At 52.3% G+C, this 25,668-nt stretch overlaps 1 protein-coding gene and 1 long non-coding RNA gene across 4 annotated transcripts; one reads left to right on the top strand and one right to left on the bottom strand.

Annotated features, from left to right (window-relative positions):
- Positions 1–1,296: 1,296 nt before the first annotated feature.
- Positions 1,297–18,757, bottom strand: LOC115288321. 3 transcript variants are annotated; one of them, XR_003906938.1, is made up of 4 exons: positions 18,316–18,757; positions 15,968–16,099; positions 3,373–3,459; positions 1,297–1,763 (listed from the first exon to the last, which is right to left on the bottom strand). It is a non-coding gene; the product is annotated as an uncharacterized LOC115288321 (long non-coding RNA). The 3 variants fall into 3 exon arrangements; XR_003906937.1 differs by having other exon boundaries at positions 1,297–3,459; XR_003906939.1 differs by lacking the exons at positions 1,297–1,763; positions 3,373–3,459 and adding an exon at positions 15,043–15,320.
- Positions 11,004–23,785, top strand: DUSP4 (dual specificity phosphatase 4). The gene is made up of 4 exons (XM_029935538.1): positions 11,004–11,958; positions 20,599–20,744; positions 21,967–22,186; positions 22,790–23,785. Exons 1-4 carry the CDS (start codon positions 11,520–11,522, stop codon positions 23,173–23,175), a joined length of 1,191 nt encoding a protein of 396 aa, XP_029791398.1. The 5' UTR covers positions 11,004–11,519; the 3' UTR covers positions 23,176–23,785.
- The last annotated feature ends 1,883 nt before the right edge of the window (positions 23,786–25,668 follow it).

Here is a 25,668-nt window from a genome sequence, read left to right as displayed (position 1 = left end):
GATTATCTCTTTCTCTCTCTGTCCCTCCCTCATGCTGACTCTGTCTTTCTCAAAATAAATAAATAAAGAAAAAAAAACAGGACTGGAAGAAGTGCAGGAGGGATTGGGACAGACAGACAGCAACCCTCCCGAATGACAGACACAAGCTGACTCGGGGCACTGGCCAGGGAGGAAGCCAGGCCCTTCTTCTCGTGGCCTAATTGGAGCAACCGCTTTTCTCCTCTGCAATGATGCCAGTGAAATCCAAGATGGCTCACTGCTGGATCGTCCCCAAAGCTCCCTGTTCCCCTGGCCATTCGTCACCTAGTCATTACCGCTGACCTTCCAGAGCGGTGACCAGCTGAAGACGTGTGGGAAAACCCAGACTGGAGGTGGAATGGAATTGGTCCCTGAACTTCACGAGCACTTTATTTGAATGCATCCTATCACCAGTGAACAGGAGTTAAAACACACAACGGAAGAGGAAGAAACCCCTTTGAATGGCAAGGGTGGGGAAGTAACAAGGGGTTTTACAGAAGTGAGCCCGCATATGGGGAGGGAGGTCGGAAATGGGTGTTTCAAGAAGAAAAAAATGTATACACATACCTTTGTGCAGATGTCTACGTACACACAAACACGGGCATATGTGTGTGTGCATCCTGTACGTATTTGTGTGTCCCCTCCCCCCCGCCCCAACACATTTCATCTTCTGAAGTCCTGGAGAATTTCATACAGGAGAAAAGGCCTTTGCCAGAGTTGCTCCCCAGGAAAGGGTTAAGTCTGTCGGCAACATTTTTTCTTTTTTCTTTTGGTTTTTTGTTTTTTGAGAGAGAATGCATGAGCAGGGGAGGGGCAGAGAAAGAGAGAGGGAGACAGAGGATCTGAAGCAGAAGCTCTGAATCAAGCACAGAGCCTGATGCAGGGCTCGATCCCACGAACCGTGAGATCATGATTTGAGCCAAAAGCAGTCCCTTAGCCAACAGAGCCACCCAAGTGTCACACACAACATTTTTCTTGATTTTTCAGTCAGTTAGAAAGAAGGCATAGAAACAGGGGTCTTTGTAAGTAAGACCAAAAGAATCTATAGTTTTAGCCTTCTGCGGTTTGGTATTTCTCAAACTTGCTAACTTCGAAGTGGAAATCCTGATACTTGAAAAAACCATTTTGGTGCTTCTCCCAGCCCCAGCACCGTGAAGCTACTGTGTAAGGGACCTCATCTGATCTGCCTTTCCTTTTAAACCAACACCAAATCCCCCAGAAAAATGTCTGCTCTAGAATTACATCCACTGACATTTGTGTAAAATATTTAACAGTATGCTTTGTTTACTCCACTTTTATTCACATGTATAAAAGAGAAAAAGGAAAAAAAGAAAAAACCTCTGCCTGACTTAATATTCTAGAAGAGAATACATTCTGACCACACTTCATTACAAGCCTGAAAAATATCCCTTATGAAAGGAGAAAAAAAATTCGATGTGGTGTTTATGCCTCGGGCCAGGAAGTATACCCTTTTAGCTTGGGTTCTGCTCTGCACAGCAATCTACACACATAAGCCTCTTTCAGTGTGACTGCCTTTGTGCGCCTCAGCTGAGCGGAAGCAGCGAGTCCGGTCAGAAGTTCCTGCAAAGCACACGCCTCTTCAGGGCAGGATCAGAAAGCGCATGGAGCTTTGGACGGCTGATCGAGCTAATGGAGTCCAAGGAGCAGCTGGCCCCGTGGACTAGCTGGATGCTGCGGGTCCCGGATGGGTCTGTGCAGGCAACTGAGCTGTGGTCCTGGGTCTCCTGGCGACGAACATCAAAACCACATTAAAGGTGGAGGAAAAGGTGTGCAGAGAAGCCAGCAACCGTGGTGGTGTGCTGGAGCAGGTGAATCCTGCAGGGCGTGTGAAAGAATGTGGGGAGCACAAATGAAGCAGAGAGGTGGGGGCGGGGAGGAGGAGGGGAGGGGGAGATACAAGACGCCTCGGAGCTGTTTCCAAGCACCATCACAGTAATTAGTCCGTCAATAGATCTCGGCTCCAAGCCTTCTGTGTAGAGCTCTGGCCGGATGATTGCATCAAGGTTCAGAAACAGAGCCTATGGCGTTGCCATTGACATACCATGGACAGGGGTTTTCATGTGAATTTGCCGCAATGTCTAAGATGAGTTTAATTCTATCGCTTCTCGGCCTTTGGACTAAGATCAAATGTAGTAAGATGAGTTTAATTCTAACTCTGAAAATAAGGAAATCTCCATTTGGAAGTGAGAAGCTTGCTGCAGACTGCATATTTGTGTCTCTTCAAAATTCATATGTTGAAACCCTCACTCCCAAGGTGATGGTACGCCCAGGAAGTGGGGCTCTGGGAGCTGATTAGGACGTGAGGGTGGAGCCCTGGTGAATGCGATTAGTGTCCTTGTAAGTAGAGCAGCCGGAGCTTGCCTCCTCTCTCTCCATACTGTGTGATGATGTCATGGAAAGACAGCCATTTGCAAGCCAGAAAGCGGGTTGCCCCACCAGCCCCCAGATCTGCCGGCACAGTGACCTTGGGCAGAATCCCCAGCCTCCATAACTCTGAGAAATAAGTATCTGTTGTCTCAGCCACTCTGTCTGCGGTATTTTGTTATAGCAGCCTCAACAAACTAAGACAGATCGTTTGCCCAGGAGTAGAACTGGAGGCTACCTTTCATCAAGGACATTTCTCACATCTCTCGGTGAAAAGAGAAGTTACTGTGCAAAAACAGTAAGAAAGAAGTGAGTGCAAGGCAGCAACAGTTGGAGGAAATCAGAAGCGGGAAGGGTTGCATTTCCTGCTGATGGGTCACAGAAGGTCTCACTGACACAGTGAGATGTGTTGTGGGGATACATGGGGTGGACAGAGACATATCGAGGGGCATGGGGGGCATGGAGCAGTCTAGGATAGTAGGAAGCAGCAGAAAGGATCTGGGGCCTTCCATGGCGCATTGGCTGATGGGCAAGCACCCGGGCACACACCTGGGCTGGCTCAGTAGCTTGGCCTGATGACACTGAACCTGCCTGTGCTTTCCAGGGCACCCAGAGTTTTGCCAGTTGCACCTCCGTGGAAAGAATCGGGTATAAATCAGAAATGGTGCCTCACAGGCATCTCCCACCTTCTTAAAAAATTCTCCAAAAGAAAGGGAATAAATTGGGAAAAACGACACTCCCCCAAATTAGTCTAAGCATTTAGCAACACTCCCATTGAAAAGATGTGAAAAGTGAAGGTCAGAACCCATCCAAGGTTCTGCAGGTGCTAAATGGCCAAGTTAGCGTGGAAACCCACATTTGTCTGGCTCTGAAGCCTTTGTCTTCTTCCACTGCACCAAATGAAAGCCAGGCCTGGAGAGCATATAGCTCAGGATCAAGGATGGGCCTGGCAAAGGGACCTTTGGTCACCTGGAGGAGAAGACAGTTCTCATTACTTCTTTCCTAGGTAGGGAGGTTCAAGACCGTGTGACAGACGGGATCCAGGACACCAGGAGTCTGGGGAAAAAGAGAAATAGATTAGATTAAAAATGGAGTTGGCTGGGTGCAAATTAGTTAACCTCTAATCAATGGGATAAATAGCAGGATGTAATTAACCACTGCTTAAAGAGGACCCTGGGTATTTCCCTCAGTGAGCAAACCCCTGGGGATTGTTATGCTAATCAAAGCTGAAAAGTTAGACAGAGACTACAATTCTCATCTGGAGAAGAATAGAGCACATCTAGCTGTTTTCCTTTTGTATGTTGATGCCTCAAGGTCCAAAGCATTTCTTTAAAAAAACCCGAAAAATGGATTAAGCATCAGATTAGATTAAAAGGAGGAAAATCTGTACTGAAGGAGGGGCAGCTCCTGGTGCAGAAGTAACGATGGTGGCAGATATGGGGACCGGGGTGCATGGTGGGGGGGGATGGGGAGGGTGTCATTGTGCAGCGGCATCTTAGAATGGCAGCCCACTGAGAAGCTCCTGGGAGAGAGCAGAGACATTTCGCTTCTCCTCACCTGGGGCTTCTCCTCTTGTTCCTTTGCGGGGCTGGTGATCTGAGCACCCTATCCAGCTGGGAGAGGCTGTTCATGCCCTGTGTCCAGACCACCATTATTTCAATTTAAGTGAATTGATCAATCTCCTGCACCGTCAAAGGTCTTTTGCTTTTTGCTAAAATTGTCAGTTAAAGGTGGATATTTCTCATTCATGAATTGTTGGTTCTTGGCCTCTCCCTTCTGTCTAACCTGAAAACTTAGAAATAAGGACTTCAGGGTTTCTAAAGGATTAAGGGTTTCTAAAGCCACTGATTGGTTGGACCGGTTCATCACGCAAGCAAAGCTCATGCTGAAACTCTGATACGTTTCTCTGCACTACCCAGTACCGGCTCCAGCTGTGATATGGTTACAAAGGGGGTCAGGATGTGGCATCCCCAAATATGCCACTCTGCCATAAAGGATTGTTTTGAGCTAAAGACAATTGGAAAAAAGCAGACACAAGAAGAGCTCTCTGTTCCTTTTCCCACCTGCCTAACAGCAGCGCATACACTTCCCTTGTGCAGGTGTCTCCTTCTCCTTCCGCATAAAGAGGAGAGCAATCCTCGTGACCAGAGATAGAGATGGCACCAAGATGCGTCTGTACAAATCTTTTTAAATAGTCCTTATCTAACATTAGTTTCCCCCATAGATTTCCTAGTTGTCTTTCCTTATCAGCCCTAGTAGCCCAAACCTCCTTTGTCTGGTGATTTATCTACAATTTATCGCCCTATGTTAAAATGGCATGTAAGTCCTTAGGTTTAATCACTTCTTTGGTTTTCATTTCTATTTTGTGAAGTCCCTGTGCATGTTTAAAAGAAAAGACAAAAAAAAACACCCAAAAATCAAAACCCAAAATAAACAACAACAACAACGAAAACCCAACCAACATCAATTAAAATTAAATGCTTTTTCAGGCACCTGGGTGGCTGAGTCGGTTAAGTGTCCAACTTTGGCTCAGGTTATGATCTCTCGGTTTGTGGGTTCGAGTCTCACATCGGGCTCTGTGCTGACAGCTCGCAGCCTGGAGCCTTCTTCGGATTCTGTGTCTCCTTCTTCCTCTGCCCCTCCCCTGCTCACAGTCTGTCTCTCTCTCCCTCAAAATAAGTAAACATTAAAATTAAATGCTTTTTCTCCTGTTAATCTATCTTTGTCAGTTTAATTTGCAGGCCCCAGGTACAAACCTAGAGGGTAGAGAAAAGATTTTTTTTTTATTCCCCTACAGTTTTGATGAGAGTTAACCAACTCAAATAAAACCTCAGTGAAGCCAAACTGTAGAAGCAAAGAATAGCATAAACATCTAATAGGCAGGACACACACTCCTGTGTGTAATAGGCAGGATATCAGTGGATAATATCATCTGAGCTATGATAGGAACTTTGGTAGCAAATAGGTAGAATGACATGGGTCTTCTTGGTTGTTTGTTTTTGTTTTGTTTTTACTGTTTCTCTAATGAAAATAATGTCCCCAAGTCCCAGATTTTCTGTGATAATCTTAATTTGGGGCTGTTCCTATGGCTTTCAATTAAATAAGATTTAGAAAGGGGCACCTGGGTGGCTCAGTCGGTAAGGTGTCTGACTTCAGCTCAGATCATGACTTCGTGGTTCATGAGTTCGAGCCCCACGCTGGGCTCTGTGCTGACAGCTCAGAGCCTGGAGCCTGCTTCGGATTCTGTATCTCCTCTCTCTGCCCTTCCCCTGCTCATGCTCTGTCTCTCTCTCAAGAATAAATAAACATTAAAAAAAAACTTAAAGAAGATTTGAAAACGTATAAGCAAATGTGATTTAATATTTACTTCTTGGTAAGAATTTTTATAAAAATAGTTATATAAGTCCAAATTTCTCTACTGAGTGTGTATTTGACATTTGATTTGGCAGGTATGTTCACCAAGGCTGGGTCCTTAGAAAGGTGATTTAGATATTTTGTTGTCCTAAAAAAAGAAAAGGAAATAATAATGACCTTATTTTTCCTAGTTTTACAGGTAGTAAAATTAATATCAAGAGTAACTGACTTGCTTGAGATGGTGTCACTCACTGTCACCTGAGTTGGGCCCACACCTAGGTTATCTGGCATCTCGGGTCAGCTCACTATACATGGCACAGATTTTCCACAGAGGTTTTGCATCATCTTGGCTCTCTTGTGGCTTCAGACCAATCGCTCATCTATTTTTAGCAGGCAAAACCACTGGGAAAAAGAGAGGTTAACAAATGAAAGGAAAAGATATAAGGCACAAGGACAGAGTGAATGTCAGAGGTGGGATAAAAGTTAAAAAAGAAAAAGGACCTAACAGAGAAGTCAAGGATAAGTAGATGAAATGCATTTCATTAGCACTGGCCTTTTTCTTCCATTTCCCTAATCCCGAAGCATCGTGAAATTCCCTCCTCCCTTTTTTCTGAATTCTCCTGGCTTTTTTTTTTTTGTTGTTTGTTCTTCCCTAATGATATTAGATCCCGCCCTGCACTAACATACAATGACATTCACACCCCGACTAAACTCTTTGAAATCATGGTCAGTGTTTTGGACAAATTTGTTCCCCCCACTGAGTTTAATGTGTTTGTTGAATAAATGTTATCAGCATTTATTTATCAAGCTACTCGGGGATATTAGCACTTGACAAAAACCGTCTAAATAAAAACGACCAACTTTGCTCTCCATGAGCAAAAGAGGGACAGATAGGAGTTAGAGACTGCTCTTGGTCTTGCGCATTTAGTGTGGCAGGCTCTGGGGAGGGAAAGGAGAAGGCTGCTGAAGTCTGGGCTTGGGGCCGACAGGAAACTCTCTGTGTGGATTCACACAGGGCGGAGAATGGACTAGACCTTAAAAACTGCCCTGCCCCAACTCTTCATTTGCAGACTAAGAAATGAGACTCAGGAGAGGAGATGATCTTGCCCAAGATCATACATGGTGGCATAGCCTGGCTTGAATAGTTTTCTAATAGATTAGTGAACCGAGAAATGTATTAAAATCTTTCTGCTGAGACCCTAAGGTTAGAAACCTAGCCTTTTAAATCATTAGCAAGTTCTATAGTATTATGCAGAGAAAATCAATGTGACAAAGTCAGGTCTAAAACTTAAGGCTATGTTTTTGACATTGTTTGGTGACGTTCAGTCTAAATGTTGAAGAACGTTCCATTGCCTTTGAGTTCTGACCTGATGAGCAGAGGTGGGCAGGGAAGGACAGACATGCCTCAATTTCATTTGTACATGTTGCCTAGGAATACGCAGGGGCCACACTTCTGCTTTGAGGAGCATGAGACAGATTCCCAGTCCTTTTGAGCATTCTCATTGCCAGAGGGGAAACTTTCCAATCAGGAAGCCTAACCAACAGTTCCTTGCAAAGCGGATGATTTCTTTCTTTTTTATTTTTATTATATTTATTTATTATTGAGACAGAGACAGAGCATGAGTAGAGGAGGGACAGAGAGAGGGAGACAGAATCTGAAGCAGGCTCCAGGCTCTGAGAGCACAGAGCACAGAGCCCGAAGCAGGGCTCGAACCCACAAACCCGGAGATCATGACCTGAGCGGAAGTCAGTCGCCTTTGTGTTCCAAGTGAGAGTAATGAGCAAGGTAACTTCTCTGCTCAGGAAAGAAGAATCCACACACCCTTTCTTTCCAATGCCACCTTGATTAATTCATTAATGGGTTTTCAAGCAAGTTTTATTCAGGCACTTTGGGACAGGGTGGTGAGTCAGAGGCTGGCATCGAAACCAGAATAGAAACCATAGTCCTCTCTGGGGATCTCACTCTGGGCTTTAAATTCCCAGATCACACAACATCCTAATTGGAAAGAAATGTTCTTAAACAAGAGCAGGGGTTTTGCCAGGTGGCCAGTGACTAATAAGGTCGGTCTAAGGACTGTCTGATGAAAGAGAAGTTGGATTTACATGTCACAGCGAATTTTTAAAGTATTTTCACCTGGAGGTTTACTGGTGAATATAAATAAAACATCTCTCCCTGGGCAATCCCACCCCAGTTCCTGCAGATATGCCTTTCCTTAATTAAATTAACTTTGAAATGACATTGAAACAATGTCTTCCTACCAAACGCTTTTGTTTTCTTCCAAGATCTACCTTATTGACCGCTCCCAGCCTGCACATTAATGGGAAGCGAGTTTTGACGTCTCTATAGCCGGTATCAGGTAGCCCTCACATTGTATTTATTGAGCCGGGAACCAAATGGCCGGCACACTCACAATACCAAAAATTAAAAATGCAAAAAAATTATCTAGGGTGCTTACAGAGAATAGGATAAATACAAAATCTGAATTTCATCTGCTGAAATTCACACAACTGAAGGCTCCGGAATTTCCTGAGTTGAATTTTTTTTATTAGTCTCAAAAATCAGGCATTCGCGTTTGTAATTAAAGCTGCTGCTGGCTTAAATACAGTAAGTCTGAAGCTGCGGCTCCCCTCCAGGGTGCGGGCGCGCAGGCGCGGGCACCTGGACACACACACACACACACACACACATACGCCTGCGCCCCCGCCGACACACACACACACACACACACACACACACACACACGCCTGCGCCCCCGCCCACACACACACACACACACACACACACACACACACACACACACACACACACACACACACACACGCCTGCGCCCCCGCCCACACCACCTTCCTTGTGAATCCCCTTCGCCACCACGGATTACTGTCAGGTGCAGAAAGCACGCCTTTGTCCTTGGGCATTTTCCTCCCCCCGCCCCCGGATTTGACGGTTATTTACCGGCCACGTGAGCACTGGGCGGGGGGTCGGCCTGGGGAAACAAAGGCTCACTGAGCGCGGCCAGTGTGGCCCAGGGATGGCTCTCCAGCTCCTGAGACACGTGTGAAATTAGCCCAGACCTGCCTCCGACTGAGAGGTTCCTCCAAGAGAAATCTTGTCCATGCTCATATAAAGGTGCCGCCGTTTCCCGAGCCCGGGAGAGTGCTCAGTCGGCGGGCCGGGCATGGCCGGGTTCCTGGCCGCCCCGGACGGCCGGGGCTTGGGGGGAGCTCCTTGGAAAGGGCGCACACTCCTAATGTACCAGTGAGAGCGAGTCCTTAGAGCCTTACTGCCGCTCAGCAAATACGAAACCGAACACGGGGGCCCCCTTTGCCCTGGGGAGGAAGTGATTCCCACCGGAGAGGTCACGTAGGGAGCCTCAGACTGCTGACCTCCCTCCACCCCCCAGTGCCTGGCGCCCAAGGGCTTGCCACCCGGAGGCCTGGGTCTGCGCGCAGTTGTGGCCCCCGCCAGGGCTCCGATTATGAGCAGCGTGCCTTAGGCGTTAAAATTTCGGAGGCACCGAAAAATCAGGGATCAAAACTGCAGTGCTTTTTAAAACAAAGTTAACTGCAAAAAAAAATATATGAACAAAATAAAATATTCTAAATAGAGACAAGATCGGTGCAGTGCCACGCTGAGCCATTTTTGTAGTCCGAGGTAAAAGAAGGATCCCCTACTAGACCAGAGCCTGGGATGTCAGGGGATTCGCGGCGCAGTGGGTGGGGAGCAGTGGGAAGCCTCGGAAGCGGAGGCCCTCTCCCGAGGCCCCCCTGGAGAGTGGAGGAGGGGGTCCTGGGGGCCCGGAGGTGCGAGCTCCAGGGAATCGCTGTGCCAGTAACAAAGGCGGAGCGGAAGGCCGAGTTTGGAGCGGGAAGGGCCCGCGGCGGCCGTCGCTCCCTGGGTCGTACTTCCAGGGGAGACCCAGAATGGAAGACCCGACCCCGCCTCCACCGGGGCCGCGAGCGAGTCCTGTAATTCCCCCGCTCGGTGGTTAATTCTCACTAACAAGATTTGGCAAGATGTCGGGCGAATAATTTTTGGCTTGTGCCTTGTTCCCACCGCGGTGCGCACCAACCCTGTGCCAAAAGCAGCCTTTGGGAAATTAAATGCCTAAGTAAAGCTGGGGGGGGGGGGCGCGGGAAAAATACTACATGACCTGGAAAAAGGGATGCATGGAAACCCGAATCACCCTTCGAATTTATTAAATCCTTTACACGTCAATTTCTCAGGGTCTAGCTTCGCACCAAATGTAGACTGTAACTGTCATTTCCTGAGAAAACAATTCACATGCAGGCAAGATGAGGTGAGGACTTTTCCAAAAGCCCCAAACCTCGGGGTTTCCCTCCACCGGGATTCAATAAACATCTTTAGGAAGCGTGGACAGGACCCCGTGGCACCCCTGCCTTCCTCCATATAGGAACACCATTCCGGTAATTAATGCCTCCCTCTGGGTCGTAAAGCAACAAACCCAACACCTCACTAGTGCTGGGCTGCGGGGCAGGAGGGCTTCTCTCTTTCATCTTGTAAGTTAGGGCTTGCCCACGTTCCTCGGGAAGCTATAAAGCTGATTTAATGGCTTGAGATGAAAATCGATCACGCGAAAGCAGAAGCTAACGTCTGAGAAGTCGCTTTGATAAAATGACCCGCCGAGCGGAACGCACTCTGTACGCCCCGGGCGAGGAGGTCTCCGGCCAGGCCCGGTGGGCAGCGGGGCAGCGTTGCCCTCTCCACTTCGGTTCGCGGGAGGAGACCTTCGAGGCTGCTAAGGGAGAAGCGCGGGGGCAAAAAGGACTGAAACCTCCAAACCGAGCCCCGGCCTCCGGTAGGCCGGCTCCCCGGCGGGCCGTTTTCCGTACGCCGAACGCCGCATCGCCGCGGCGGGGTGGCATGGCTGCACTGCCCCTAGGGTCCCGGCGGGACGCGCGCCGAAGAGGCCGGGACGGGCCTGCGGGACTGCGACAGGCGCTGCCGCGGCCGCTCCATTCACAAAGTCCCGGCGCGGCCGCTCTCCTGCCGGTCGGAGGCCGCCTCCCTCTTCCTCTAGGTCTCGGTTTTATGAATGGGCCTGAAGGCGAGCGCCGACCGCCCTGTTTACTCTGTTCTTTGTGACGTCGCGTTCCCATGACTGGCGCAAGCGGCCCGCTCTCCATTCACGCGCAGGGGAGGGGGCAGAGAAGGGGCGGGCGGGGCGGAGGGAGCCGGCGCGGGGCGGGGAGCCTGCGCGGGGGCCGGGGGGAGGGCGCGAGGCCCAGAATGGCAAGAGGCGGGGCCTCGCGAGGTAGTAATGAATCTGCCCCTTCCCGGGGGAGTGCAGAGGAGCATTAATACATCTACAAGCTAAAGAGGAAACTCTGGCTGGGGTAGTGCGCAGAGCTCCGGCTGTTGGTGGGGAGCGGCGGCCCGAAAGGCAGCGCCGGGGGCGGCTACGGCGGCAGCAGCACAACGGACAAAATACAATAGAGGCAGCAACAGAAGGGAGCCCGTGGTCCTCTCTCCAATAAACACCCCCCCCATCTCCCCCTACAGCACCGCGCGCGGTGCTGTCCGGTGCCCGAGGCCGCTCGGACTGCTATGTAACCGCGAGACTGCAAGAGGAAGGGGACCGGGGAGAAGAGGTTCGCCCGCAGGAGGCCAAGTGGGGGCCAAGTTTGTGGTCACTTCTGCACACGCTTCTCTTAGCCCCCGCTTGCCCCTTCCTGTAGCCCAGCTGGCCCGGGTGTCCTTCGCCTCCTCCTCGCGTGCCCAGCAGCCGCGGTTCCTGGCGACCATGGTGACGGTGGAGGAGCTGCGGGAGATGGACTGCAGCGTGCTCAAAAGGCTGATGAACCGGGAAGAGAACGGCGGCGGCGGCGGCGCGGGCGGCAGCGGCAGCCACGGCGCCTTGGGGCTAGTAAGCGGCGGCAAGTGCCTGCTCCTGGACTGCAGACCGTTCCTGGCGCACAGCGCGGGCTACATCCGAGGCTCGGTCAACGTGCGCTGCAACACCATCGTGCGGCGGCGGGCCAAGGGCTCGGTGAGCCTGGAGCAGATCCTGCCCGCCGAGGAGGAGGTGCGCGCCCGTCTGCGCTCCGGCCTCTACTCGGCGGTCATCGTCTATGACGAGCGCAGCCCGCGCGCGGAGAGCCTCCGCGAAGACAGCACCGTGTCGCTGGTAGTGCAGGCGCTGCGCCGCAACGCCGAGCGCACCGACATCTGCCTGCTCAAAGGTAAACTCGGGCGCCGGGGCGCGAGCTGGAGGGTAGGTTCCGCGGGGCTTGGCGGCCTGCGCCTTAGTGGGCAGGGAAGAAGTGCCCGCAAGGACTCGTGGCTGCGAGGATCCCCGAGTACTCCTTTGTGCGTGCTGGTGTCGAAGGTCTCTGTGCGTTTAGGTGCAAGTGCGAGCTCCTGAAGTCCTCAGGGACGGGGAGGGTGCGTTTCCTCTGTCACCTGCAAGTCGATACTCGTCCTGGAGACCGCATTTATTTACACTCAGTAACCGTCAGGTCCCTTCGGCGTAGCGGTTCAACTGTGTTTCCCACCTATGTATAGTGTGGGAGCTGCTCCCAGGGCCAGTGTGCGGGATGGGGGTCAGGCCTGTTGTTTCGGCGTGCTGGGGCCTGGCACGGAGTCCGACCCCTTGAGCCCGAGAGGTGAGGGAGGCGGTGAAGAAGGCTGAGCGCCGAGGTGGGATGGGCTCGGTCAACGCCGAAAGGAAGATCGGGTTGTGGACATTGAGTGCGGCTGTCTGCTGCCCGACTCCGAGCTCCGCCTGGAAGGTGGCCAACTTCTCCCGCCTCGGGCCAGACCCCAGCTCCGGGCGCGGGGGAGGGGGGAAGCGGGAGGACGGGGGGGAACGAGAGATGGGACCGTGCCCTTTAAATCCAGGCCACGGAGAAGTACGACCTTTTGTTCAGAAAGGATTCTCGACTCTTAGCGCGTGCTTGACTTAAGTGAACCCTGGCGAAACTCTTCGGAGACGGGAATTCTAGTCGAATCTGGAAGTCAGAAAGGACTCAGAGGACCGCGTGCTATCTAAGTAACTGGAAGGACCGTGCCATGGCCGCACCTGCCGGGCCTCGTCGAGTCCCGGCCCCTGACGTTGCTGGCGCGGGAGAGCGGGCAGGACGCGGGGGGGGGGGGGGGGGGGGGGGGGGGGGGGGGGCGCCGGGGGGGGGGGCGCCCATGCAGCGTTGCGCTGCGCCCCTTCCTCCCACCGCCGCATTCCGCGCATTCTTTCGCCCGCGTCCGGTCCTCGCCTCCGACCCCGAGAGGCGTTTCAGACCCTGGCCTTCAAAGAGCCGCTCCTTTCCCTGCCGGCGACCTTCGCCTCCTCCCTCCTTTCTTTCCACTCCGGACCTGCTCTCCCCAGAGGAAGGGAGGTGGTGGCGGGAGGAGGGGCGGAAACGTCTCCCCAACCGCCCTTTCCAAAAAGCCCAGCAAAACTGCTCGGTGCCGCCGAGCCGGGTTCGCCCCTGCCGAACAGCGGGGGGCTTTGTTCTCGGCAGTTGTTTCCTGGCCATTTGACCTGTCAGCTGCCGGGGATATGCTGCTGTTGACCTTTGGGTGAACTGCTAAGGCGATTTTGCTGATTTTTCTTTCTCTGTGAGAGCTGCCTTTTGCACCTCCGATCCAGCCTAATTTTCCTTTCTTTTCCCCAAAGCGCTTTAAGGGAAAGTGCCGGGAAGGGGTGACACCGGAAGGAGCGGAGCGCTTGGGACCCGGTGGCCTCGCCTGCCTGGGGGCCGAGCTGTGCCCGGAGCCCCCGGCGGACGCGCGTCCAGCTTCCTCCCGCGCCAGTGTGGGGACCCGGGCTGCTGAGCGCGCCTGCCCTCCCCTGCCTAGTGTCGGCGTCCATGGCGGCAATGGGAGAAATTTTTCCCGGGAGACAGACTTTCCTTGCTGCCCTGGATCCCTCCTGATGGAGAGCCCGAGCCTGCGCCTGCCTTCGCGGGCTCGGAAGCCAGGGCCCTTCTTGAGGTAGTGCAGACCCACGTGGAGGCTGGCTGCGTTTTGTTTTGTTTTTCTTCCTGGAAGAAACCCGTAGGGGACCGCCCTAGAGCAGCAGCTCGGGGACCTTGGCCCCTGGGCTTCCGGGCTTGAGGACGCTTAAGCGCTGGGGAGAGAGGCATGTTTTTAAGGTTTCCTCCTCCCGCTGGTGGCACCTCCCGGGTCCCGCGGGGAGAGCCCAGAGCCAGATCCGTTCAGGGAGCCGTCCTGCCATTAAGCTGCTGGACGCCAGGCTAATGCTAAAGACTGAGTAGGACAGACGCCTCTGGCTAAAATGACAGTTCCCTGGTCGTTGGGAGGTCCCTGGACAGGGAAAAGGGAGCGTTCTAAAGGCTTTTTTTTTTTTTTTTTTTTTTTTTACTAGGCCCTGCATTGCTTCCTGTTGTCTGACTTGGGGTGGTGGGGAGGCCAACTCTCCGCTTCTCAGTCTCATCCTTTAGCGTTCTAGGCCCGGGCAGCAGGTTGAACTAATGCGTCTTCTGGAACAGGCGCAGGGGAGTAGCCAGGGCACTCAGCTGAACAGTTGTGTTTTCTAAGCAGCGGGAGCCTGCCTTTGGAAGCAGCCGCCTAAAATTCAGTGGTGGTGGTGGTGGTGGTGAGGGGCTTGCTCTATAGTGATGGTAGAAGCGGTCAGGTTCACAGGGTCTTATTCTGTTTATCCTGGCTTCCTTTCATACGTGTGCCAAGCAGGGGAAGTATTAATTAACACGTTCCTCTTCCTTCCCTTGGCCCTCTAATGAAAAGGCATCTCCAGTGAGTTGAGGAGTTGAGGACTCCAGGAACCGGAAGTGTCTGCTCCCCACACCACTGGGAGAGCACAGCCGTGCCTCCTAAGTTCTAGCGGAGAAGCCAGTAAAATGAAGAAACTGTGGGTTCATGGAAGGGCACTCTGGGGGCGGAGAACTAATGGGAAGCCCTGGAAGAAAAGCCCCCCTCGATTATCTTTAGTAAATGCCTAAATTGATTAAGGGTTGGGTAATTTGGTTCCCACTGGAGTTGTTCATTTTAATTTCCATCTAAGGGGACTCTCTGTACATCTCACTGCACATGTGGTGGGGAATGTGAGAGGGAAAGTGGCCAGACCCGACTGTTGTCCTCTGCCAACCTGCAGGGACGGAAAAACAGTGGAATATTTTTGGAAGTTATATTATCCTTCCCAGCCTTATTCTACCACCTAGTTGTGTTTAATAATCTGAGTTTTCTGTTTCTGCTACGGGGAAGGGCATTGGTAGAAATGAGTTAACTGCAGGTAGTTAAAGCACACGCAAGAATTCATAGTTAAGAGTAAATGTTACTTCATATCAATAAAATGCTGCTTGGCTTTTACATTTCCAAATGTTATCCAAGTTTTGCTAAGAGCGATAACCCGAATCACCGCGTTCTCTGGTCTTTTTGCCAGTAAAAGATTCCCATTGGGACAAACTTTTATTTCCCTTTTCCCTTTAAGCTGATTTTACTTAAAATCCTGTAAGGCATTTTTGGGAACCTTTAGAGAGTTCAGCTTTTCAGATTTCATTACAATACACATCTCTATTGAAATCCCTCTCTTCCCTTCGTAAATCCTCAGATGAGGGTTTAGACCCTGGTCATTCGAGAAAGACAAAAGGGGCATTTTCTTACCCTGATAGAAGTCATTCTTTGGCTCCCGTATTTCTCAAGTCAGTCAGTCTTACACCGAAGATTTGAGGTATACAAACACTATTTTACTATTTTCGTGTCTCAAATTCATCTCAGCTCCTGACTTCTGTCCATTTTTAAATTCTGATTTAAATTTTGTCCTGGCGCCGTCTTGGGAAAGTGGGACCATCAGTTATATATTTTCACTTCTCTCTCCAGGTTGGGACTCCCACACGCTGTCGTCCTAAGGCCTGACCTCACACACTGTGACCTTGTACTTTCTGTAGAAAACAGCCCCCAGGGCCAAGGATGGAGTGGGGCGGAGGGAGCGGGGTGCTCATCCGGCAGCCCTGGGGACTGGCTTCTGGTCTTCTGCCTTGTCTCTGTCACCAGCCCATCCTAGTCCCCCAGAGGCATCAAACAGCAAACCCCCGGGGGTATGAGGTTGCACAAGCCTTCCACCCAAAGAGAAACGGGGAAACGGACTGGCTTTTCTTCTTACAAATATGACACAGTGCCCGTGAGAGCCAAGGCCTGAGAGCACTGGAATTACACAAAACGGCAGGCTCTGTTGTCCGTCGTTAAAGAATGACCACGAATAAGCAAACTCACTTTTTGTGTCCTTCGAACTGGACATTTCCATTCAACAGAAGCATCAAAAGACGGGGTGTAGGTATCCATTGAAAGTGAAAAACCTGATGACTAGGAAGCCTCTCACAGGTCCCTTGGGCTTGTCCTGAGGGCCTGTAGGAGAGAGGGGCTACACACTGAGAACCGAGGGAAGGTGGCTTTTTTAAGGAGCCAAGAAATTCCTTTAAAAAATCAGAACATCTGAAACCAAATAGCCAGTTTCCTTTCCGGGAGGCAGTTGCCGCCCAACAGAGGAAGTTTGACCGGAAGAAAAGTTCACTCCCCAGCGGAAGGGCTCTGAGCAGCTTGCTGGGTGTAGCAGATAGCGCAGAAGGACTGGGAGGGACCGGGAGCCAGCCCCAGGGCGGCCTTGTCAGCCAGCTGGCCCAGGACGCACAGGTCTGTGCGTGTGGTCCCCGAGTGGGAAGCTCACTTAGGTAAGTCTTCAGCCCTGCTCAGCATTCACGTGGGTGCTTATTACTAAGTTAACACCCACATCAAGGGGAGTTCTCAAAGCCAAATGACCCCAGACTTTGTTGCTGATAACGAAGTCCCGGGAGAGCAAGCCCCTGTCTGTGAACGGGTGACATTCTGAGTGTTGAAAGAGGGGACTTGGAAGAGCGACAGCCATATTGACATCTGTTACCATTGTCCCCACCATAAGTCCCCATCACAGACCCCACCCCACTAAGGGTCCTGCTGCGGTGATGGGATCAGCACTGCATCAGCCCGTCCTTTCTAGAGCATTTTACGCATGCTGTCTCAGTCCTGCATGGACGTGTGGCCCAATGGGCCATCCTTTTCAGTAAGCTGTGACAGTTGTCTTGCTTTGTGTGAGAAAAAGAGTGCGGGGTTCAGCTCTGGATGTGGTTATCCTTCAAGGAAGTTGGTGGTGAGAGTGGGGATTATATTCTTTTTCTTCCTCTAGATTCTCAAGTTTCAAAATTAAGACGAGAAAATGTAAGCTTTAAGACCAGAAAGTCTATTATTAAGAACATGGGAAAAACAGGTCACCATTAGTCAGAATATGTTATGGAATTACATCCTATAGGAGCTACACAAAACGGGCGGAAAGTCATTGGCGTATGTATCATGAAATTGCATCCAGAAGCTAGAAACGCAGACCTCAGACACCTGCTGTCCGTGTGGCTTTGCAGATAAGTTTGCGACATTTACGATCAAGGAGTGTTCGAAGTTAAAGATGATGCAGTCTGAAATCCTTACATTGTGACCCTTTCAGACACATCTGAAACCAGAGGTCCATGAACTTTTATACCCTCTTGAAATGCAGTGGATTCTAGAAGTTTCTATCCTGTTCTGTTTCCGTAAATAAGAAAGCGGTAGGCATGACTCTCTAGTGACAACCTGTAGTTTGAAAAGCACTGGAAAGATGCAGTTTGGTGACAGGAGTGTCCTGTTCCGATCCTTTTTGTTTCTACATGAAAATTATGTGTTTTCAGTGGGATAGAACCAGCAGACTGTGCCTCCCCCAGGAGAAGGACCACCAGGCAGGCAGAGATGGGCACACAGCAGGGTGGGCTCCTGATGGCCAGGCTAGCAGGTGGCTTCGAGGCCAGTGGCCTGAACACTGGCACTGCCCTTAACTTAACCGGGGTTGCCCTGCACCTCAGTTTCCTCATCGGTAAAGCTGGGGCCAGTGCCCCTCCAAGGACTGCTGTTTGGGAAGAGCCTGGCACATAGTGAGTTTTCCTCTATCCCTTTTACTAATGTGGAGCAGATACCCGGAGAGAATGTGCTGGTCTCGTGGGGTGTGGACGTGGGTGGGTCCTAACTTGCCGCCTTCCATCCCTGCCACCCCGCCTGCGTGCTCTGGGGCTGTCCCTGCTCTGCTCAGTGTGGTCCCAGCCCAGTGCAGCTCATTCGCCTGCAGGAAGGAGCTCTGTGGGTGCAGCTGCTCCTAAGAGTCAGCCCCAGACCCTCCAGAGCTGTGCCAGCTCAGGAGGGAGACTCCCTTCCAGGGCCGCCGCCTGGGACGCTCCAGGCCCTCAGGCAAAGCTGCTTTTTCACTTGGTTCCTTTCTGCTTGTTCTTTAAAGATCTGCCAAAGGGAACGGACCTCAGACCTCGGTAATCAGGTTTGTGCTCCATTCTAATGCTGCCTTCTTGTGCCCTCTGCCCTGTTAAGAGAGACTTGGGGGCGGTGCGGATGACAAGTGGCCCCCCTCAAGCCCTGGCTGGCCCCTCAGGTCACCTCTGTCCTTCGCAGTTGGCTGCCCCGCCCCCTGCCTGCCACAGCCCCGGAGCCCTGGCCAGCACGGGAGCCCTGGGCTGTGGCTGTTGTGCCTCCCGTGGGGCTGACTCAGGACCTACCTGGAGGCAACGGGAGTCCCCGATGGGGAAGGGTCCTGGAGCTCCGACAGTGCGGTATCTGCGCTTCGACTGTCTACCTATCGGATCTCAAGACTGTGGCTGGGCAGGAAAACAAAGCCCAGGAGGAGAAGGTGGTCCAGAGTCTGGGAAATTGCCAGTAACGCCGCAGCCCCTTGTGGGTGCCAGAAAAGGATGTCTTCAGTGGGTGCCCCCTACCCCCGGCCAGGCGCAGAGCACGGACTGTTCCACCCAGTCCTCAGAGGATGCCAGGCACGGAGGTTTCATCATGCTTTACAAGTGAGGGGGAACGAGGCTCAGAAAGGTTCTGTGACAGTCCCAGGCCCGCACAGCTTGATGATTTACCAGGCTGGGATTCAACCCAGGCCTGTACCTTCTCAGCAAAGGGAAGGACGTTGGGTCGACCGCTCTGAGGCTCCTCCTACTTCTGCTGCCCTTTGGAGGGGTCGCTCCTTCCTTTGTGACCTCGTGGCCAGGGCGTGGCCCTCCTGTGACTGCAGCACCCGCTCTCAGTGGGGCACTGCAAGGCCGCCTGTCTAGGTGACGAGCTTTGGGAGCCCACCACCCATGCCTTCCGTATCTTTGAAAACCTATTTGAGTAGCTCAAATTACATAACGGACACAGGAGTCATTTTACTTAAAAATCCTTAAACCCTATAGAAATACACAGAGTGACAACTAAGGGTTTTGTATATAGGTGTTCAACAATGGTTTGTTGATTGATCCCGTTCCCGGTCAAGGGGGACAGGTCAGGAAGTCTCCCAGAGTTCTACCTCAGGAATGTGAGCTAAAGACATTTGCTCCCCCATCATTCACTGCATTTGGGGCAGCGGTGTTGGTGGCCTTACAAAGAAAAGGGGGTCCGAATGGGAAGGAGGGGTGTCCCCATGCTGAGATGACCATGAAGGCCACCAACGCGCCCGAAACTGCCAGGCCTGGCCCCTCCCCTCCAGGGGAGGCCGGTTAGTGTGACTCAGCAGGAGTGGGGCCTGTGACCGCAGAGATCTTGTGTATGCCCCGGGGGAGGGCATGGAGGGGGACAGAGAAGATCGGGGCGGAGAGGAAAAAATGTCCGCCCTGTTCTGTAAGCCTTGTGATGTGGCGAAGCAGCGTTCCCTTCCTCTGCAGAGCAGAATTTTCTAGGGTGGGATCTGGGTGAGGAATTGACTAACTGTCACATGTCTGCATGTCAGAAGGTTACCACGAATGGCTCTAGGAACAGGGCACCATGCCGCTTACATGTCAGGGTTTAACGCCGCGAGCGACATTCGTGTTGGTTGAATGGGTCTGTTACATTGGATGTTCCACGACCTATAGGCTCTCCTGAACGAATGTTTTGGGTCCTACAGAAACTGCCAGATAAAAATACAAAGCAGAGCCACACATGGACCGTGGAGGCAAAGTGACTCGCAAAGCGAAGTCCCAGACTGTCAAGTAAATCAGATGCTGACCAAGCCGTTCTCTTCCCTAGTGTTTCCTGCCCCTCTGCCTGCCTCTCTGCCCTCCCCCAGCCAGCCAGCTCTTTTCAGCTTGGCACTAACACTATTCCAGAGAAGTCAGCCTTTTATCTCATTTTACTTAAAAGACCTCCCTTCCCCGGAAGACGATCCCACAGATAACCATTCCAGAGCTTAGCAACTCTCAGGTCAGGAAATCCTGTCTTGCCTCAAACCTGTATGTGGCAAGAGGGATTTATATTTAAGCCCGTTTCCTTTTATTTTGGCCTCTTGCTGGTGAACAGCTGTTCACGAGGCCGGGCGATTGGCATCTGTTCTGTTGCTGAGATCCAGAAGGGCTGGTGCCAGGGTAAATTTTTTCCCTTCTCTCCCACATTGCAGAACCTCTCCAAAGGCCAGACTGGAGGTGGGGGATCACAAACATCTTTGCAGGGCCCAGGGCCCAGCACCAGGCTGCCTCGGGGCTCCTGGAGACACACGGTGGCCTGTCTTCCATGCTTTGTCCTGTGGAAAGTCTCTTCTGCATACCCCCTGCACGTCTTCCTTTCTGTATCTGCCTCCCAAACCTAAGTCCTGCTCCGAAAACTTCCTTCCAGCCTTCAAGATGCCATCCTGGCCAAATGCGGCTCCCTGAAGCCTCCAGAGCCGTGATCTCTGGGCCCACAGCGCCACCCGGTGGCCAGTGTAGGTCTGGCCGGATCCAGCTTCCCAGGCGTTTCACCCTCAGTCCAGGGGTTGTACTCAGGTACTTACCTGCTTTTTGCTGGCTTCGTGACTCTCTTAACCTCAACGCCTTTCTCTTTTACAGGTGGCTATGAGAGGTTTTCCTCCGAGTACCCAGAATTCTGTTCCAAAACGAAGGCGCTGGCAACCATCCCACCCGCTGTGCCCCCCAGTACTGCTGAGTCCTTGGAAGTGGGCTGCGGCTCCTGCGGAACCCCTCTGCATGACCAGGTAGACCCGGGACCCAGAGCCTGGGAGAAAGGGTCAGTGAGGGGGGACAAAGGGGGCTTATGTTCAGATTTCTGCTTTTCAGAGACTTTGGATCTAGTGTGGGGAGAATGGAGGGAACCCTGAGTACTGTGGTACAGTGTTAGGGAGGGTCCATTTGTTCCTTCCTTCCCTCTTACCACCCTCATTTGGAAAAATTCAAAGACCTAACTCTCTGACTTCGCCTCTAAAGTTATGTGCGGACACGCGGGGCTTGCTGAAGCCAGAGCGCGTGGGCTGCTGTGTAGAAAGAGCCAGGCCCCCACACCCCGTGTACAAGCCAATTGCAAATGCCAAATGGATGTAAATGGTCAGCCCACCCTCTCTCAGAAAACCAGCTTAAGCTGCTCTTTCTTTCTTTCTTTCTTTTTTTATTTTTTGTAATGTTTATTTATTTTTGAGGGAGAGAGAGACTGAGTGTGAGCACGAGAGGGGCAGACAGAGAGGGAGACACAGAATCCAAAGCAGGCTCCAGGCTCTGAGCTGTCAGCACAGAGCCTGACATGGGGCTTGAATTTTCAAGCCATGAGATCATGACCTGAGCCGAAGCCGGATGTGCAATCGACTGAGCCACTCAGGCGCCCCCCCCTACTCTTTTTTTTTTAACCAACCTTTTCACTTAGAGAATGGATTTATGGGGTCCAGCAACTCTGCTCCCAGATCCTAGACCATTTGAATTGATCTGACTCAGACAACGTCATGAATTGAAGCCCACATTACTAATAGATCCTGCCTCTTGTCTGTGAGGCCACCACAGCATCTGTTTCTAATGTGCCAAGTGAAATAAGTCCCTGAACCACGGAACAGACAGCCTGCCAAGGAGTCAGGTGTAGATCTGTGTCCTAAGTGGTGTGGCAGGGTCAGTGTTGTGTCTGCTTTGTTTATCAGGAGGGTGGAGGGCTGCTTGAACCAGCAGGTGGGGCTTTACCTGTCCTGGCGTTTCCGCTCCCAGCAGAGCAGAGCCTGAAGGCCGGAGACGCCCACCAGGCCTGGCCTTCCGTTCCGCAGGAGCCCCAGCAGGCCAAGGGGAAGCCTGAAAGGGCTGGATCCACAGGTGTTCTAGCCTAGGCCTGTGAAAGCCCGCCTCCCACAGGTCCCCCCTCCCCGGCCCCAGAGCCCAGCCCTTTTCCCTGGTTGCCTTACACTCACGATGTTTGGGGGACTCTGCTTTCTCTTTCTGGCACAGGGGGGTCCTGTGGAGATCCTTCCCTTCCTCTACCTCGGCAGCGCCTACCACGCTGCCCGGAGGGACATGCTGGACGCCCTGGGGATCACAGCCCTGTTGAACGTCTCCTCCGATTGCCCAAACCACTTTGAAGGACACTATCAGTACAAGTGCATCCCGGTGGAGGACAACCACAAGGCAGACATCAGCTCCTGGTTCATGGAGGCCATTGAGTACATTGGTAGGTCGGCTCTGGTGGGTGGTGTGCAGGGTGGAGGCCGAGTGCGGGAGGGGGTGAGCGGACCCCAGGGACTCGCCGTGGAGGGAAGGACTGAAGGGGCCCTGTCTCCGGGGTGTGCCCGTTTTCCCTGTGCCTCTAAGGAAGGCTCACTGCCTGGACGTCGCGTTGGGTGGGGACTGGAAGAGAGACTCCCCCGGCCTGCTGTTAGCTTATCAAGCCAATAATGTTTTCCTTGCGAGGCTCCAGATGTCGGGGTGATAAGGCTTTGGGGACGGGGCAGAAACAAATAAAAGGAGAATCGGGTCATTGCTTTTGTGTCTGCACCTGGAAATCCGTGAAGGTGTGTTGGGATTTACCCGGCCGTTACCGCGCATTTTCCCCAACCTTGGTGCACTTGTTTGGATACGTCTGGAAAACTAAGCCAGAACGGGTGGAATCCTCTAGATTCCCCTTTGCAGTGGGTTTCTTCCTCCCCCTCCTCCGTCCTGAATGTTCTTCCTCGAATGGGAGCGCCCCTCCCCCCGCCCCGCCCTGCCGGCTGCACCTGCCCTCTGGGGGAGCCTGGGGCGTGGCGGGGCACTAACCGGCGCCCCTCTGCCCCAGACGCCGTGAAGGACTGCCGCGGCCGGGTGCTGGTGCACTGCCAGGCGGGCATCTCGCGCTCGGCCACCATCTGCCTGGCCTACCTGATGATGAAGAAGCGGGTGCGGCTGGAGGAGGCCTTCGAGTTCGTCAAGCAGCGGCGGAGCATCATCTCGCCCAACTTCAGCTTCATGGGGCAGCTGCTGCAGTTCGAGTCGCAGGTGCTGGCCACGTCCTGCGCCGTGGAGGCCGCCAGCCCGTCCGGGCCTCTGCGGGAGCGGGGCAAGGCCACCCCCACCCCCACGTCGCAGTTTGTCTTCAGCTTCCCGGTGTCGGTGGGCGTGCACTCGGCCCCCAGCAGCCTGCCCTACCTGCACAGCCCCATCACCACGTCCCCCAGTTGCTAGGGCCGCTCGGAGCCACCCCCAGCGCCGGCCCGCGGGGACTGACCAGCGTGGGGAGCAGGTGGCCAGGCCCCTCCCCCTCCGCAGCTCCTGGGCCAGCCTGGGGCCAGCCAGAATGGCAATAAGAACTTCGAATACACGTACACAAGCAAACAAAACACTCCAACCTAGAGCAATAACGGCTGCGGCTGCCTCAGTGGGCAGGGAAGACCTTGGTTTGGTTTGTGCATCTGTTACTTTTTCAGATAGGAATTTCTTACCTCATTTTTTTAAGCGGTAAGGCTTGAAGTTAGGAAACCCACAGATCCTGGCAAATGTGCCCACCCGGTTTTATTAAGGGGGGAGGGGGGTGGGAGTGGGAAAGGGACAAACAGAAAACAAGTTTGCCAGAAGTGCCTGGTTCTGTGTGCTTCGTCCTTTTGTTCTTGTGACAGGTTTTCGTTTTTGTTTTGTTTTCTTTTTTGTTTTGGTCGTTTTGTTTTTGTTTCTGTTTTTGGAAGAAATCTTCCAGGATGTGGTTTTCTTTTCGAAGTCACCAAGAGGTGAATAATTATGCTGAATAATAAATAAAAATATTTATTAAGAATTTCCTCAGAGTATGTAAGTACAAAGAGTCTAGCGACAGTGAGTTCTGGCTGTGTTTCTATCGATGTCCCGCAGCGGAGCACGATAGCGTGCACGTGTCGAAGCGGTTAGGAGGGAAGAGGCATCTCCTAGGTGTGGACAAGGTGGCAGGAAGCTCACCTGGGATTGTCTCCCCTGAGAAGCAGGCAGGGTCGGGGGGGTGGCAGGTGGAAGAAAGGCAGGACTGCTTTTTGATGACTTTCGAAGCTCATTCCTGAGCTCACGGAACACTGTACGATCTGACAGGACCACCTTTTCTTTCTGAGGATCGGTAGTTGAGTTTGGCGGTGGGAGCGTGTTCTCACACACCAGCCTGAGGACTTGCAGATCATCCGTGATAAATGCCACGTCGCATAAGGTGCTCCTGAAAAAATCAGGTGCAGTGGAGGTTTTCGTGCAGGGAGTCCTTGGGTGAGCCCGCTGGGGAACCCAGCTAACTAGAGCCAGACCTGACGTGAATCCTCTGATAGTGGAAGAAGTACACCACTCAGAGTTTGCTTAAAAGGAAGTACACCAACAAATTCTTGCCTTCTTAAAATTCCCTGGCTTAGGCGAATATTTTTAAAGGCCCTTATTTGAATAAAAAGAGGGGAGTGGATACCGTGTTTCAGGTCTGGGAAGGAAGAGAGTGGGTGTGAGGAGCTGGGCAGCCCCCTTTTTTGGGAGCTGGCTGCTCGGCTTCTGGAAGGGGCACCATGGGCGCTGGTGCCATTTTGGAATCCTTTCTTGGGTAATGCCATTTAAGGGGCCTTTCTAAATGGAGGGAAGGCTTTTTGAGGGAGAAGGATCTTGTGTGGGGGTTGGGCTTGGGGGGAGGGAGGAGGGAAGCTACATGTTACTTCATTTGTAGTAGAGTGGACCCGTGTTGTTACTGAGTGCCAGCTTAGAGGTATTTGCAAACTTGTCTAGAAATGAGAGCATGTTTGGGTTTTTTTTTTGGTGTTTTTTGTTTTTGTTTTTGTTTTGTGTTTTTCTTTTTAGCCCCTTGTGAGTCTAGATCTAAATGAACATTCTTGCTCATCCATGAATAACTTCAAGCCTCAACGTCAGAAGCAGGTTGGAATGGTCTTTCTTATCCTGGCATCCCAGACAGGACCAGGTTCATTACATTTCCTTCCATAAACATGAACCTGGGTTGGCATCACTCATCCTGCCTTTGTCAAGCCCTGTCTTTGGGTGAGGCCAGAGTTCCCGCTTCCTGTTTTTAGAAAAGCCAAAGGCTCCCTCGTTCCCTAGGAGCTGCTTGGCTGAATGGGGGTGAGGTGTGGAGGGGTTAAGCTTCCTGGACAATGGACCTATTTAGAGATGGTGCGGCTGGCCGTTCCCACTTTTTCCTTGATTCGTGGAAGTTGCTCTATGTTTTGTGTTGAATGAGGTCCGGTGGGCTCTGCTGCTGAGGGGTATGGGTTCCACCAGCAGATAGACCTGGGCGAGGGGCCCGGCTACTGCAGGGGGAGGGAAAGTAACCCGGAACAGACTCGCTCTCTGTGGAACCAAGTGCACATTCGCCAAAACCCGTGTTTTCCCAGACTGGATTCCACCCACATGGATGGTCGGAGCTCAGGTCCATTCCCAGACGTGTCTCCCCCCACTTTCCAACTCAAGTCTTCTGTCACTGTGTCAAACTGCTATTTATAAAGCCATTTTCTTTGTACTTGATGACGGGCTGAGTCCCTGAACTCTCAAAGATAGGAAATTGGCTTGATCAGAAAAGGGGATGTTTTAGAGGCAGGGGCCTAATTCTGCCACCAGAAGCCTCTTTGATGAAATAACTGTAACGAAGACCCCACCGCACGGTCCGCTCAAATGGCCACGTTGCTTTCCATCAGCATCTCTCCTGTGAAGCGATTTCCGGTGATGGCAAGCTTTCTG

The sequence above is a fragment of the Suricata suricatta genome, chromosome 1, assembly GCF_006229205.1.
Source record: "Suricata suricatta isolate VVHF042 chromosome 1, meerkat_22Aug2017_6uvM2_HiC, whole genome shotgun sequence".
Classification (NCBI taxonomy): Eukaryota; Metazoa; Chordata; class Mammalia; order Carnivora; family Herpestidae; genus Suricata; species Suricata suricatta.
This window is presented reverse-complemented; position numbering and strand designations above follow the sequence as displayed.

Excerpts from the sequence above, each read along its gene's own strand:
- DUSP4 (XM_029935538.1), top strand. The coding sequence starts at position 11,520 with ATGGTGACGGTGGAGGAGCTGCGGGAGATGGACTGCAGCGTGCTCAAA. Across the intron at positions 11,959-20,598 it reads CGACATCTGCCTGCTCAAAG|GTGGCTATGAGAGGTTTTCC; the intron begins GTAAACTCGGGC and ends TCTCTTTTACAG. Across the intron at positions 22,187-22,789 it reads GGAGGCCATTGAGTACATTG|ACGCCGTGAAGGACTGCCGC; the intron begins GTAGGTCGGCTC and ends CCTCTGCCCCAG.